This window comes from Crinia signifera, chromosome 12 (genome assembly GCF_055691185.1).
Source record: "Crinia signifera chromosome 12, ASM5569118v1, whole genome shotgun sequence".
In the NCBI taxonomy this organism is placed as follows: Eukaryota; Metazoa; Chordata; class Amphibia; order Anura; family Myobatrachidae; genus Crinia; species Crinia signifera.
The window spans coordinates 8,309,201-8,326,220 of NC_139228.1; the positions used below are offsets into that span (position 1 = coordinate 8,309,201).

The following is a 17,020-nucleotide window of genomic DNA, read 5'->3' on the forward strand; positions in this document are numbered from 1 at the left end:
GTATTTCCCCCAGCCTGCCCCCATTCACCGTATGTCCCCCAGCCTGCCCCTCCTCCAGTGTATGCCCCCATTCACTGTATGTTCCCCACTCTGCACCCATTCACTCTGTCTCCTCCCTTCTCTGTATGTTTCCCAGCCCCTTGTGCGAGCCAGAGGAAGGAGAGGCAAAGCAGGAACTGCAAGGACAGGATATGCTTGGGCTCCCGCTGCTGCCCTCCTCCACTCTGCATGTAACTGTGATTGTGGAGTAGGGTGATATACAATTGCAGCAGCATGTGGAAAGGACGCAGGGCCGGTACAAGGCACCGGAGCGCCCCAGGCGAGGGGGGGTGGGGCGCCCCGGTGCCTACGGGGGGGGGGGGGATGGGGTACCTGCGGCGCTGTGTGATCTGGCGGCGGGGTCCCTGCAGTGATGCGCGCTATCCGGCAGCCAGGCGGCGCGGGAAGCGCTGATGGGTTTTAAAACTCGCCGCACGCTGATTGGCTGCGGAATGTTTTCAAATAAGCATGCAGAATGTTTTCAAACCCAGCAGCGCTTCCCGCGCCACCGCCTGGCTGTCGGATAGCGCGCATCACTGCAGGGACCCCGCCGCCAGATCACACAGTGCCGCAGGTACCCGGCACGGACACCCCTGCAGCCTCTATGCGAGAGGCGATTGGCGAAGTGCCGCCCTCCAGTGGCTGGCGCCCTAGGCAAATGCCTAGATTTTCCTAGTGGTAGCGCCGGCCCTGAAAGGACGCCAAACACATCTGACTGTGGCAGCCGGCACCTCCTCACTGCAGCAGACAGCAAGGTAAAGGCGCACTCGCCGGGGCCCCACTAGTGTCCTGTGCTGTGCTTACCACATCTGATGCTCTGCCCGCTTCCAGCTGGAGGCTGCGGGCCGCTTGAAATTACAGCACGGGCCGCAATTGGCCCCCGGGCCTGACTTTGGACATTCCTGATGTAAAGCAAACAGATTGTTTTAATTGTAACTTTTTTTTGGTTCTTGTGTATTATAGCGGCTGCAGGGCGTAGCGTCAATTTTTGCGCCCCCCCCCCCTGCCGGATAATATCGGCGCCCCCCTCCCTCCATAAATATAGCACTGTTCTTACCCTGCCTCCCCCGCCGCGTCTATATTCAGCCGGGAGTTGGGACTGCATCTGCCGGCGCCTGGCTCCTTGAGTAAAATGTCCATTACAAAATGGCCGCCTCCTTACAGCAGACCGTTTGTAAGGATGCTAGAGGAGGCCGCCGCTGCCTCCTCTAGCATCTTAAAAAACGGTCTGCTCTAAGGAGGCGGCCATTTTGCTATGTACATTTGACTCTAAGGAGCCAGGCGCCAGGACGCATATTAGTAGATATGCGGTCCCAACTCCCGGCGATACAGACATGGCGGGGGAGGCAGGGGCACAGTAAGTAGATGGTCGGAGGGCAGTGGCTGGTGCCAGCACTCGGCGCCCACGCAGCCCCCGCTCCCCCAAGCAGCAGCGGGGGCTGCCTCACGATAGCTACGCCCCTGAGCGGCGCCCCCGATGTACATTGCGCAATGTTTTTATCGCATCGCATGCCATGCACCCAATGGCATGCGATGCGACACGATTTTGGCCCCCTATGAAACATTGTATAAGCACCCTAAAGGGTGTTTTTAAGCACCCAAATGGGTGCTTACAATGTTAAATGCACCCCCACGCCACCCCCCCACTATAAACGTGAACCCAAAGCGTGGCGAGCGCAGCGAGCCCACGAGGGGCGGCGGTACGTGTCCTCCGACCTTTTTATACCCCCACTATCCACGTCGGCATGGAGTTGAGAATAGAAAGTGTGGCAAGCGTAGCGAGCGGACACGGATACCTGTGAAGCCCGCGAGGGGACGCCGATACCTGTGAAGGTATCCACGGCCCCCTGCTGCGCTCGCCACGCTTCGGGCTCACTGCGCTCGCCACACTTTCTATTCTCAACTCCACGCCGAAGTGGATAGTGGGGGTATGAAAAGGTCGGAAGACGCGTACCGCCGCCGCTCGCCACGCTTCGGGTTCACGTTTATAGTGGGGGGGTGCATTTAACATTGTAAGCACCCATTAGGGTGCTTATACAATTTTTAATCGCATCGCATTGTATGGCATTGTATGCCATACAATTTAAAAATTGTATGACATTGTACAATATCGCGTCGCATCGCATGCCTTATGGTATGCGATGCGATGGGCGCCGCTATAATACACAAGTACCCTTTTTTTGTAGTATTTTCTGTATTGAACAAAGTATACACAGGATAATATACAATATAACCATACACAGGACAATATACAGTATAGTGATACGCAGGACAATATAATCATACATTGGACAATATACAGTATAGTGATACGCAGGACAATATAATCATACGTTGGACAATGGGCCTTATTCTAGTTCACTCTGTTCTGTTTATTCTAGTTCAATCATTCTTAGATGGACAAAACCATGTGCACTGCAGGGGGGCAGATGTAAAATGTGCAGAGAAAATTAGATTTGGGTGAGTTATTTTGTTTCTGTGCAGGGAAAATACTGGCTGCTTTATTTTTATACTGCAATATATATCTCACTTTGAAGTAAAACCCCACCCAAATCTAACTCTTTCTGCACAAGTTACATCTGCCCCACCTGCAGTGCACATGGTTTTGTCCATCTAAGAAGGATTTTGTCAGAAAGAGTGAACTCGAATAAGGCCCTATATACAGTATAGTGATACGCAGGACAACATAATCATACGTTGGACAATATACAGTGTAGTGATACGCAGGACAATATAATCATACATTGGACAATATACAGTATAGTGATACGCAGGACAATATAATCATACGTTGGACAATATACAGAATAGTGATATGCAGGACAATATAATCATACATTGGACAATATATAGTATAGTGATATGTAGGACAGCCTAATCATACACTGGACAATATAATCATACACTGGACAATATACAATATAATCATACACTGGACAATATACAGTATAGTGATACGCAGGAAAATATACAGTATAGTGATACGCCGGATATTATACAGGGTAAATCTACAGTAATGATATTTTTCTCACTAATTGAATATCAGATACATTTTGCTGAATTTCAGGGACTCGTTGGGCCTCCACGTCGGCCAAGACACCGCTGACGCCCAACCATTGATATTTGATGGACTGTGCCAGGCACCATTCAGGTTTGCTGACCCACAGGCGTTATACCACCATCCAGCTCTGTAATAGCTGCTGCAGCTTACAAACATCATGTCAGCAAAACGGCAGCTGGGATGGCAGTTATCATGAGGCTGGTCCTGAGTGCTGAAGTAACAGCCATGCTGATTGGTCCCTTTAGTTCCGATATCTCCATGGAAACCATCTCCTGCAATAGGATGAATATTATACTATTTATCTAAACATTAATAGCAGAAGGGTGACTTTCCTATTTCCAGAATGCCGTTGTCTGAGCAGGACACACCATATACCAAATTACAGGTCTTCAGAAATGTATCAAAACGTCTACCTGCCATTTACAATGCATCACCAATGTGCTCTGGAAAATGTGACATATTTGCAGCTACCCACCAAGCAGGGATTTCTCAGATTTCAACTCCTGAAGTGAAAAGGGTAAAATGTTCCATCCACTAAACCTTTGCCTGGTTGTATCTGGTCACATCATCTGGTTATTATATATGGGGAAATGCCCTCCCGTAATCTAGTCTCCACCCTTTCTACATATGGTAACATTGTATCAGCCAGGAATAATGGCTACTCTTTGGCCACTTACCGGCTGTGCCAGAATAGTCTCCTGCTGAGAGCCGGTAGAAGTCTTCTGCATCCCCAACGCTGAAGGGACTGTACTCAGCATAAGCTTCATTGCCAGCATAGTCCCCGATGCTGATGTGCAGCATTCCGGGCCTGTGCTCCTGATGCGTCAGACGATGAACGTGCTTGAGACCCAGCCAGTGTTCTCCTATAGCAAAAGATGCAACCAATCACTATGGAGACCACGTATGAGAGCTGTTATACAAATAACGTAGTCTGATTGGTTGGACGGATAACGCGCATTAGCCAGTACCGCTGCACGGATAACGCGCATTAGCCAGTACCGCTGCACGGATAACGCGCATTAGCCAGTACCGTTGCATGGATAATGTGTATTAGTGAGTACCGTTGCACGGATAATGTGTATTAGTGAGTAGATAATGTGTATTAGTCAGTAGATAATGTGTATTAGTGAGTACCGTTGCACGGATAATGTGTATTAGTGAGTACCGTTGCACGGATAATGTGTATTAGTGAGTACCGTTGCACGGATAATGTGTATTAGTGAGTACCGTTGCACGGATAATGTGTATTACTGAGTACCGTTGCACGGATAATGTGTATTAGTGAGTACCGTTGCACGTATAATGTGTATTACTGAGTACCGTTGCACGGATAATGTGTATTAGTGAGTACCGTTGCACGGATAATGTGTATTACTGAGTACCGTTGCACGGATAATGTGTATTAGTGAGTACCGTTGCACGGATAATGTGTATTACTGAGTACCGTTGCACGGATAATGTGTATTAGTGAGTACCGTTGCACGGATAATGTGTATTAGTGAGTACCGTTGCACGGATAATGTGTATTAGTAAGTACCGTTGCATGTATAATGTGTAGTAGTGAGTACCGTTGCACGGATAATGTGTAGTAGTGAGTACCGTTGCACGGATAATGTGTAGTAGTGAGTACCGTTGCACGGATAATGTGTATTAGTGAGTACCATTGCACGGATAATGTGTATTAGTGAGTACCATTGCACGGATAATGTGTATTAGTGAGTACCATTGCACGGATAATGTGTATTAGTGAGTACCATTGCACGGATAATGTGTAGTAGTGAGTACCGTTGCATGGATAATGTGTATTAGTGAGTACCGTTGCACGGATAATGTGTATTAGTGAGTACCGTTGCACGGATAATGTGTATTAGTGAGTACCGTTGCATGGATAATGTCACATCACAAGTGATTTACCCTCACGCCTTCCAAATCCATTTTCATAGTCATCCCACATTTTGTCAAAGGACAACCCATCCTCTCCATTGTGTTTCTGTATAAGGGTCCAACCACCAGTCGCTGTCATTTCACAGAACACCTGCAGGGGGAGCACAATGTTGTTAGGATTTATATATTGCAATTACTTGCAGGAGATATTGTCGGAGAGAACCTTTACTGTAACCAGAAGAGGCTGTTTCATCCCAGATTATTCCCCAAAACGATGGAGGAAACATAAGCACATGGCCTTAATAGAGGATTGATCAGTTCTATTACAGCATTATTATTTATTACTATTCGGTAACGGGTTCTTATATAGCACAGCAGGTTCCATTGTGCTTTACAATTGGAAATAGGTATAAAACAACATGGTAGAATGACCAGCTACTTAGCTGCCCAGACAGCCGGCCATAGATCATAAGCTTAAATTTTTTTTCCTAATTTTTCTAAAAAAATCTGCAATTATTCTATTTTATGTATTGATGTAGACAATGGGAGTGAGAGAGCATGGAGGTATAAGTAGCTCTGGCCCCACCCATGCAGAACTGGTCACAGCTCCTCCCCTTCTCAGTATACGCCCTAGAATAAATCTGCAGTCTCTGAGACTTCCCTTCCCTTGCTTTCACCGCTGTTCCTATCCAGTGAGACCTACAGTACATATATACCCGCACAATTGTGTGCACAGTGTGTATATGTGGGTGTATTGATTATTTGTTACCCTTTAGTGTAAAACTTGTTCTTTTAGTCCTCACACAGGCTTAGTGGGTGGTCTCACCTGAAAAGAGGAGTCAGCGCCCTTTGGTTTTATAGTGTAGATGCCACTGGCTGAGGCTGTGTTTCTTTTCCAGATATCTGAACAGTCACATCCTACGGAACAAGGCGAGAACACTTATACTGACTTGTTTTATTACAGACGGGTGCAGGGTCATTGCTAGGTCCTCACAAATTATCTGGCCCGACCAACTTGATGCCTACTTCGCATCTGGCTAACCCCAGCTCACTAATATTTATCTGATCCCTCAGCAGCCTGTACCCACTGGGATATCTCTAGCACAGTGGAGCGGGGCTCACAAGAGATCGGGGATCCCGCACCCGGCTCATCAGAAGCGTTCACCCAATCATGTTAATGGTCGCAAAGCTGTGAACCCAGCTTTACCAACTAATGCCAACCATCATTTCCTCAGCCTCTGGAATCCGCTGCCCTGGTGCCAAAGTGTTTCTATTATGGCATAACAAGATGTAATAACTCTATATAAAGATCTAAGATTCAACAATGCAAAACATATTAATATATTATATATCCAATGGTTTTACCATAAAGCGATGCCCGGGATATCCAGCATCAATTATATCATCTCATGTAACATCTACAATACTGCTCTCACTTTCCACTCAAAATGATCACAGACAGAGACACAGAGACAGACAGACAGACAGACAGAGACACAGAGACAGAGACACAGAGACACAGAGACAGACAGACAGAGACACAGAGACAGACAGACAGAGACACAGAGACAGACAGAGACAGAGACACAGAGACAGACAGACAGACACACAGAGACAGACAGACACACAGAGACAGACAGACAGACAGACACACAGAGACAGACAGACAGACACACAGAGACAGACAGACAAGGCTATTTACAAATATAAATAACTATTAAACTAATGACATTACCTTCCGCCGTCTGTATTCCCGGAGCCTGTAGAATGAAAAGCCGCATATGTCATTAGTTACACACTATTCATATACGTATCTAACTGAAATAAACTTACAGGAGTTTTGTCAGTATAAGAAAAATATATTGTTTTACATTGATTTCTTTCAAATGTATTTGGAGCAGGGCCCTCCTCCCTCCTGTTCTCACCTCCTCAGCGACTGTCTATACCGCCATCTCTTTTTACTTGTAATCTCTACCAACAAGCTACCCCCCATACTACACGGACACCGCCTCTGCTTCCCTAATTCCAGAGCCGGCACCAGCAGCTTCTGCTGATTAAAATGATATGCAGCATGCCTATATTCTGTGTGTGAGTGAGGCTGCATCTGCATATGTATGCAGGTACAGTCGTACACAGAATATAGGCATGCCGCATATCATTTTAATCATTGGAAGCCTTCTGTGTCCTGGTCACATAACAATGCAAATAAGACAAATTTTCAGCAAAAAAAGGCATATGTGTAAGGGGCATTATGCGTGTCATGTGTATAAGGGCATTAATAATGTGCAACATATGTGTAACAGGCATGTGTACTACTGTGTGATGTAACGTGAATAAGGGACACCATCGCATGATATAATGTAAATAAAGTTGCACTACTGTGTGGCATAATTTGAATTGGGGGTACTATTGTGTGGCCATGCCCCTTCCCAGCAAGAACACACCCCTGTTTGGGCTGCGCACCGAATGTGTGCACGGTTTGTATTTAAAATATTGCAGGTAGGAGCACCAAAATGATGATTGCTATGATGAGGGTTGATGGTGCTGGGAAAGGGGAGCAGGGTCAGAGGCGGAACTAGTGGCGGTGCTAGGGGGCACCAGCCAAAATCTTGCCTAGGGCGTCATTTAGGCTAGGGCCGGCTCTGCCTACTTCCCAGTTGTATTGTGTACTGAGCATTGTGCTGCTGTAGTGTCTCAGTCACTGTAATGTTCTATGTCCCTTGTATTGCACCGATGTGTGCCCTATGTACAGTGCTGCCCCTGGTAGTACACGGACACCTCCTCTTCTTCCCTACATCCCAGCTGTACTGCAGTGACGTGCGGTGAGGTTACTGACAAGGTGAGGCAGGCGCTTTTGCAAAATGGGAACGAGTCCTGACTAGACATTTTGGTGCCCTGCACCGGAAAGGGAATTGGTGCCCCCCCCCCCAATAGTGAAAACAAGGAAGGTGCACACCAAAATTTTAAGGGTGTGGCTTCATGGAGAAGGGACGTGGCCACATAATTTTACCAATAACAATGTAATGCCCCTTACACATTATGCCGCACACTGTAAAGCCCATATCACATTATGATTTACCATTTTTAGGCTTGAATGTGGCTGGGCCTGTTCCTCCAGATGTGTGGTTTCCTGGCATCAGCACTCCTCACAAAGTGATGTGTAGAGGCAGGTTAGGTAGTCAGCCGGGGACAGCCATGCTGTAATGCCGGGTCTGCTCCTCACCTGCCTACAACAGCCATGACAGGGGCTGCAGGTGCGCTGAGCCCCATCACCCTGGCTTCCAGTGCTTTTGAGTAATGGGAGAAGCCAGAGCTTGGTAAGAGTCCCTTAAGCAGTGACCAAAGTAGGGAAGGACAGCCGCTGCAGGGTTCCCCAGCGGGGAGGGAGGGGAAGGACAGCCGCTGCAGGGTTCCCCAGCGGGGAGGGAGGGGAAGGACAGCCGCTGCAGGGTTCCCCAGCGGGGAGGGAGGGGAACGACAGCCGCTGCAGGGTTCCCCAGCGGGGAGGGAGGGGAACGACAGCCGCTGCAGGGTTCCCCAGCGGGGAGGGAGGGGAAGGACAGCCGCTGCAGGGTTCCCCAGCGGGGAGGGAGGGGAACGACAGCCGCTGCAGGGTTCCCCAGCGGGGAGGGAGGGGAAGGACAGCCGCTGCAGGGTTCCCCAGCGGGGAGGGAGGGGAACGACAGCCGCTGCAGGGTTCCCCAGCGGGGAGGGAGGGGAAGGACAGCCGCTGCAGGGTTCCCCAGCGGGGAGGGAGGGGAAGGACAGCCGCTGCAGGGTTCCCCAGCGGGGAGGGAGGGGAAGGACAGCCGCTGCAGGGTTCCCCAGCGGGGAGGGAGGGGAACGACAGCCGCTGCAGGGTTCCCCAGCGGGGAGGGAGGGGAAGGACAGCCGCTGCAGGGTTCCCCAGCGGGGAGGGAGGGGAAGGACAGCCGCTGCAGGGTTCCCCAGCGGGGAGGGAGGGGAACGACGCCGCTGCAGGGTTCCCCAGCGGGGAGGGAGGGGAAGGACAGCCGCTGCAGGGTTCCCCAGCGGGGAGGGAGGGGAAGGACAACTGCTGCAGGGTTCCCCAGCGGGGAGGGAGGGGAAGGATGGCGCTGCAGGGTTCCCCAGCGGGGAGGGAGGGGAAGGACAGCCGCTGCAGGGTTCCCCAGCGGGGAGGGAGGGGAAGGACAACTGCTGCAGGGTTCCCCAGCGGGGAGGGAGGGGAAGGATGGCGCTGCAGGGTTCCCCAGCGGGGAGGGAGGGGAAGGACAGCCGCTGCAGGGTTCCCCAGCGGGGAGGGAGGGGAAGGACAACTGCTGCAGGGTTCCCCAGCGGGGAGGGAGGGGAAGGATGGCGCTGCAGGGTTCCCTGTCACTGAGGCAGATGTGTATATGCCGCTTCCCCATTGATTTTAAATGGGCTTTGCAGCCGCTTTTTCTCCCCATAGCTTAGCCCTGCCCCCCGCTGTTTTCATTGTTCAGCGGGAGGCACAGCTCCCGCTGCCTTACAGCCTCCCCACACAGTGTTTCACCTCATAATTTATTGCAAAAAATACAAAGATATTTATTACACAGTATATGTGTTATAAATATATTTTTATGCTTTTTTTATCAATTACAGGGGAGGCACTGCCTCCCCTGCCTGCACGTCACTGCTGTATTGTGTACTGAGCATTGCGCTGCTGTTACCTGTGCTGTTGTAGTGCCTCAGTCACTGTAATGTTCTGTGTCCCCTGTATTGTACTAATGTGTGTCCTATGTACGGCGCTGCCAACCCCTTCCCTACCTCTGACAGGACCTGACGCCAGTACAGACTGAGCAGCATCACGCCGATGTAGAGCTCGATGTTCCCCATTTTTACACACCTGGGAATGATAATTTATATTAATAGCATATTTATGATAACATTTTAAATATTTTAGTTACATTTAAGGGTGTACTAAGGGGGTGATTCAGTAGTGATTGCTCAGGTCTGAATTTGCGCCCAGACCCCAGAAAATAAAAAGGCCTTTGGCGTTGGGGTGTTCACTTAATGGTGGGTAGGAAGGAGGCGGACGCAAGGGACTGCCCAGCTTTTTTCAGAGTGAAGGCCAGAGAACTCATTCGATTGTAAGATTTCTCCTATTTGCGTCCTCATGCAGGTCAGCGCACACATCACCTTGCATGCTAGTGTCCCCTTCTCCCTAGCCAGGAGCTCAGTAACCTCGGAGCACTGGGGTCACTAACGCAAATGGGCAGGTCTCCAGGAAAATGGCAGCCTACATTACATGTACTCCATTTTCCTGTGGATTTCTGGAGCACCACTGCTGCTGATGGTAAGTATTGAAGAAATGTGTGCAGGGCGTATGGTGTGGTGGTGCCCGTGTACATCGCCCACCTTGTACCCATTATAAATACACCACTGGGAAAATGTTGGGCAAGTAAATGTTTTGATGGTTTACAAGAAATTTGTAAAAAATTTAATTTTAAAATTTTAATAGCACCCAATAAAAGAAATTGAAAACATTGACACACATAACAGTGGCTAAATTAAAATAAATCTTCCATTGACAGTAACTGCTATACAATCTAATCAGCATTTTAAATATAAATTACAATTTAAAACTGTTTATTAAACATTAATGACAGAGATAGACAGAGACAGACAGACACACAGACAGACAGACAGACAGAGACACACAGACACACACACAGACAGACAGAGAGACAGACAGACAGACAGACAGACAGACAGACAGACAGAGAGACAGACAGACAGAGAGACACACAGACAGAGAGACACACAGACAGAGAGACACACAGACAGAGAGACACACAGACAGAGAGACACACAGACAGAGAGACACACAGACAGACAGACAGACAGAGGGCGGGATGTATCAACGCTTACCGTGGCGTTGACATCCCGTTTTCGCGTTGGTCCCTTGTTCGCTTTATGTATTAATAAAGTTTTCGTTTTCTATTGTTGAAAAAACTCCGCCGGGTTGAAGTATCGCGGAGTTTCCGGCGCGAAACATCCTCCCATTGGACAGCATTGTAGCTGAAGCGCTGTGTGATGTATTAACACTCGCAGCGCTCAGCTTCTCTTCTATATAATTCGCCTTATATTGCTGGCGAACTGCAGTTGTGACAGTTCAATTATTAAAGTATAATGTATTTTTACAGTGTGTTATTTACCTTATGAAAACAGGTTGTGCTGTGGGATGTATTTTACTTGTATGGGAGGCAAGATTGGTTCTTTTTTGGAAGGTGTGAGGCACAGATCATCAGGGCTAGGCAAGAGGCAGTGAGGTGTGAGGCACACTGCCTCTTGCCTAGCCCTGATGATCTGTGCCTCACACCTTCCAAAAAAGAACCAATCTTGCCTCCCATACAACAAGTAAAATACATCCCACAGCACAACCTGTTTTCATAAGGTAAATAACACACTGTAAAAATACATTATACTTTAATAATTGAACTGTCACAACTGCAGTTCGCCAGCAAGTCAAGCTGAGCGCTGCGAGCCGGGGAAACCCAGCCAGCAGCAGGACGCATCTGCGCATGCGCACAAAAAAAGAAAAACAAAAAGATTTCGGGAGAGGTCCACATTAGCTCGGACCAAAGATATGCATAAAATCATCGTAAATAACGCGAAAATCATCGCAAAACAATCGCGAAAAAAGCGCGAAAAAACGGAGTCCACTTCACTACAGAAAAGTGAATATTGATACATCCCGCCCAGAGAGAGAGACAGACAGACAGACAGACAGACAGACAGACAGAGAGACAGAGAGACAGAGACCGATGTTCAAGCATGACCAACTTACCACAATGACCTGGCTATTTCACTCCAGTGTACGACCCAATACTTCCCGGATTTCCCATTATATAGTGCGGCCCCATGTGTTAGGGTGGAGGCTAGAACTGGTCTGTCACATTCACAAACTTCTTGCCCAATATTGAACAGCAATAATAGAACACATGGCGAAACTCCATACAAGACACAACCCGTCCGTACGCTCCCATCATGCAGCACCAAGGTAAAGGGGAGGAGCCTAAAACCAGTTAGTTCTGTTACACCTGTAACATTAACATAATAATTACTATGCTGTCACTGTGCGCTACCTTCTCTGTAATTATAACACTATTCCACCCATCTCTCAAAAAACGTATACCAATATATGCATGAATTATGTTTTTTTAATAGATTTAATTAGTCTGAAAATGTCATTATAATTAAATTAATATGATGATATAGTTCTGTCTGGCAGTGGCCTGATTCTGGTTCACTCGCAAAAGCAAATTCTCTCTCTAAAAGGACAAAACCATGTGCACCCTACTTGCCTACTTTTGGACACTAGTTTCAGAGGGATTATAGTTAGAAGAAGGGCCGTCTTAACTTCAGCGTTGGCATCTGGGTAAAATATTTTGCACGCCCTCATACACACACCCCCACCTATATGCAGAAGCGTGTCTGGACAGCTGGGATCCTGGCAGCGGCGGCTGGGAGCTTGTAGCGCTATTTGCTGGGTGGCGGGGTAGGAAGCGCTGCTGAATTTGAAAGCATATTGAAAGGACTGGCCGGACGCTGATTGGTGGAGAGTTTCAGCTAATCACCGTCCGCCCAGTCTTTTCAATATGCTTTAAAAATCAGCAGCGCTACCCACCCCACCACCCGGCAAATAGTGGTACAATCTCCCAGCCGCCTCTGCCCGGATCACTGCTGCTTTGACCACGCTGCTCACCACCCGCTGCTGCAGCAGCAGCCCTCTGTGGCAGTGCCGTCTTTCCCACAATCCCTGGGCCCCAGGGCAACTGCCCATTAAGCCCAATGGGAAAGACAGCACTGGTTGGTAGTAGAATTTTGCACAGCGCCCCAATTAGGGGGCGTGTCAAGCTCCACCCACAGGGTGTGTCTAGTTCCATATATAGAGAGATTGTGAATGTGGCCCCTAGAAGCGTGGGTGTGTGCTGCTATATCGGATAGGAATCTTTTTAAATGACTTATATCCAAATGTAGATGAGCCCCAAAGCAGTTAGTAAGAGATACTGTACTTGGTAAAGAAAAGTCACTGACACGTGTCAGGGATTGTTCATCTATTGCATGGGTGTCAAACACAGGGCCCGTGGGCCAAATTCGGCCCGCCAGACCTCGTCATGTGGCCCGCGCAGCCGCCGCCAGCCTTCACCTTTTTTTCTCGCTTCTTTTTTTGAGATCCTGGCCTGCAGTCTGCTGAGGAGATAGCACGCAGGGGCAGTGTGTCCCATGAGATGCATGAGAGCTACCAGAAGCTCTGTGACTCCTACATCATGCCGGACGTCTGACGGCTTGCACTACTACTGCATGGAGAAGCAGCCAATCAGGGCGTGCATCCAGATGGAGTTGTGGAACTTGTGTGACGTCACTCTCCCTTCAATCAGCTCACGTAGCCGGAGCTGCGGGGTTGGTGCTGGGAAATGCTGGGACTGGGACGTCACGCAGCTGGCGATCCGCGCTGGTAGTAGCGGATGGGAGCAATGGAAGTGTGTGATTGGTCGCTACTACTGCTGGATTCCATGTGGTAACCGTGTGTGCGAGGCGGCTGACTGGAATAGGTTAGTAGTGTCAAGCTCGGGCTGGCCGCTGTACATGGGGATCTGTCACTGAGGGTGACGTTTATACACCAGGCCTTGCTCTACTCCTAACTTGACTTCAAGGCCAAACAGTGTTCAGGTCGACTGAGCCACTTAAGACGTGTTAGGATAGCTATGTGACCATTTCCATCTTTCTCAAAATCCAAGCAGCTCATATTAGCCCAATAAGTCATTTTCAGGTCCCAAATCTATCCTATCAGGAAGGAATATCTTTCCTGAGAACTTTCTCAAGTATTATCCAGGTAACTCCTCCCAAAATCCTTTAAAAAAAAATTGTACATTTGAATATCTACTTGTCATTATTCTGACTATGTTTCTGCTTTCAGAGCTAGTTATTACTTACTTTATTACAAAAAACAGTAAGAATTGAATGCAGTGACAATAATTTATGATAATAAAGAGTGGACACATAGTCCTACAGATACAACCGGCCCTTTGAGGGTGACCAAACTGATGATGCGGCCCCCGATGAATTTGAGTTTGACGACCCTGATCTATTGTGTATTACATGTGGTTCCATATTAATGGTCACAAGACATGTCTGTAGTCATAGGGATCATTTGGTCTTACCACCAATGCTGGGAAATGGAGCTGATGGTTCAATGTAAATGAATCTGTCTCTACTTCCTTTCTCTCCCTCAAAATTAACATCTACATAATGTGGGCTAGGTGAAATGAGGGAGATTGCTAGACTAATGAGGGAGAGAGGGAGATTGCTGCTATGTCAGGGAGTCTCATGCAGAATGCAGGAGGGGTGGTAACTATGGTGTAACAGTGTAATGTGGGCTAGGTGACATGAGGGAGATTGCTAGACTAATGAGGAAGATTGCTGCTATGTCAGGGAGTCTCCTGCATAATGCAGGAAGGGAGGTAACTAGGATGTAACAGTGTAATGTGGCTAGGTGACATGAGGAAGATTGCTAGACTAATGAGGGAGAGAGGGAGATTGCTGCTATGTCAGGGAGTCTCATGCATAATGCAGGAGGGTAAGCAACTATGAGTGGGGCAGATGTTATATGTGCAGATAATTCAATTTGGGTGGGGTTTGTACTTCAAACTGATATCTACAGTATATGGCAGTATAAAAATAAAGCAGACAGTATTTACTCTGCACAGAATCAATAACTCACCCAAATCTAACTCTCTCTGTCACATATGCGTCACTCAGTCATTGTATTCTGGTGCACAGCAGGAAGTTCTGCGTATCTACTGCTCAAACCACACGTACACTCCTGCAGCTGTACCGAGAAGCCAGACCCCATATATGGGTGTGTGGGGTAGTACCACATGGCGTGGGGGCCCAGATACAGTATTACCACTAAGAATACTTCTTTCATTTTTAGTTCTTTATTAAAGTTCTCCATCAGATACACCGCTACTTCCTGTCCCTCTGCTGCTGCCCACAGCACGTTTCTTTGTCCTTGTACTCACTATTGGGGGACATATACTGACATATACTGTATCACAGCTTACAGAGATAACATAGCAGGGAATCAAAGTCTATCTTTCATGTTACTGATTGGTTTGTAGGCTGCATTACCTGGTGCCCCCCCACCCCCTCGCTATCACTACAGAACTGCACACATGCATTACCTGGTCCCCCCCATCACTACAGAACTGCACACACACCTGCATCACCTGGTGCCCCCCCACTATCACTACAGGACTGCGCATTACACCTGGTGCCCCTCCGCCATAACTACAGGACTGCGCACCTGCATTACCTGGTGCCACCCCACTATCACTACACGACTGCACACACCTGCATTACCTTGTGTCCCCCCCCCCCCCCGCTATCACTACAGGACTGCGCACCTGCATTACCTTCGCTATCACTACAGGACTGCGCATTACCTGCATCACCTGGTGCCCCCCCTGCTATCCCTACAGAACCGCGCACACACCTGCAATACCTGGTGTCCACCGCAATCACTACAGGACTGTGCACACCTGCATTACCTGGTGTCCCCCGCTATCACTACAGGACTGCGCTTACCTGCATCACCTGGTGCCCCCGCTATCACTACAGGACTGCGCACACCTGTATTACCTGGTGTCCCTCCGCTATCACTACAGGACTGCGCACACCTGTATTACCTGGTGTCCTCCGCTATCACTACAGGACTGCGCATTACCTGGTGCCTCTGCTATCCCTACAGAACCGCGCACACACCTGCATTACCTGGTGTCCACCGCTATCACTACAGGACTGCGCTTACCTGCATTACCTTGTGTCCTCCGCTATCACTACAGGACTGCGCTTACCTGCATTACCTGGTGTCCCTCCGCTATCACTACAGGACTGCGCTTACCTGCATTACCTGGTGTCCTCCGCTATCACTACAGGACTGCGCACACCTGTATTACCTGGTGTCCTCCGCTATCACTACAGGACTGCGCATTACCTGGTGCCTCTGCTATCCCTACAGAACCGCGCACACACCTGCATTACCTGGTGTCCACCGCTATCACTACAGGACTGTGCACACCTGCATTACCTGGTGTCCCTCCGCTATCACTACAGGACTGTGCACACCTGCATTACCTGGTGCCCCTCCGCTATCACTACAGGACTGCGCTTACCTGCATTACCTTGTGTCCTCCGCTATCACTACAGGACTGCGCTTACCTGCATTACCTGGTGTCCACCGCTATCACTACAGGACTGTGCACACCTGCATTACCTGGTGTCCCTCCGCTATCACTACAGGACTGTGCACACCTGCATTACCTGGTGCCCCCGCTATCACTACAGGACTGTGCACACCTGTATTACCTGGTGTCCCTCCGCTATCACTACAGGACTGCGCATTACCTGGTGCCTCTGCTATCCCTACAGAACCGCGCACACACCTGCATTACCTGGTGTCCACCGCTATCACTACAGGACTGTGCACACCTGCATTACCTGGTGTCCTCCGCTATCACTACAGGACTGTGCACACCTGCATTACCTTGTGTCCTCCGCTATCACTACAGGACTGCGCTTACCTGCATTACCTGGTGTCCCTCCGCTATCACTACAGGACTGCGCTTACCTGCATTACCTGGTGTCCTCCGCTATCACTACAGGACTGCGCTTACCTGCATTACCTGGTGTCCACCGCTATCACTACAGGACTGTGCACACCTGCATTACCTGGTGTCCCCCGCTATCACTACAGGACTGCGCATTACCTGGTGCCCCTCCGCTATCACTACAGGACTGCACACACCTGTATTACCGGGTGCCACCCCTGCTATCCCTACAGAACCGCGCATACACCTGCATTACCTGGTGTCCACCGCTATCACTACAGGACTGCGCATTACCTGCATTACCTGGTGCCACCCCTGCTATCCCTACAGAACAGCGCACACACCTGCATTACCTGTGTCCACCGCTATCACTACAGGACTGCACACACTTGTATTACCTAGTACCCCCCCCCCCCAC

At 49.1% G+C, this 17,020-nt stretch overlaps 1 protein-coding gene across 1 annotated transcript; it reads right to left on the bottom strand.

Moving 5' to 3' along the window:
* Positions 1-2,199: 2,199 nt before the first annotated feature.
* Positions 2,200-12,067, bottom strand: LOC146049409 (fibrinogen-like protein 1). The gene is made up of 7 exons (XM_083165937.1): positions 11,778-12,067; positions 9,755-9,833; positions 6,720-6,744; positions 5,811-5,902; positions 5,015-5,135; positions 3,778-3,963; positions 2,200-3,372 (listed from the first exon to the last, which is right to left on the bottom strand). Exons 2-7 carry the CDS (start codon positions 9,821-9,823, stop codon positions 3,071-3,073), a joined length of 795 nt encoding a protein of 264 aa, XP_083022063.1. The 5' UTR covers positions 9,824-9,833; positions 11,778-12,067; the 3' UTR covers positions 2,200-3,070.
* Between the last annotated feature and the right edge of the window lie 4,953 nt (positions 12,068-17,020).

What these genes read in the sequence shown, in the direction of transcription:
- LOC146049409 (XM_083165937.1), bottom strand. Translation starts at nt 9,823, where the DNA reads ATGGGGAACATCGAGCTCTACATCGGCGTGATGCTGCTCAGTCTGTAC. An exon ending in GGGAATACAGACGGCGGAAG is followed by an intron (nt 5,903 to 6,719) that starts GTAATGTCATTA and finishes CTTGTTCCGTAG; the next exon opens with GATGTGACTGTTCAGATATC. An exon ending in GCGCTGACTCCTCTTTTCAG is followed by an intron (nt 5,136 to 5,810) that starts GTGAGACCACCC and finishes CTCCCCCTGCAG; the next exon opens with GTGTTCTGTGAAATGACAGC.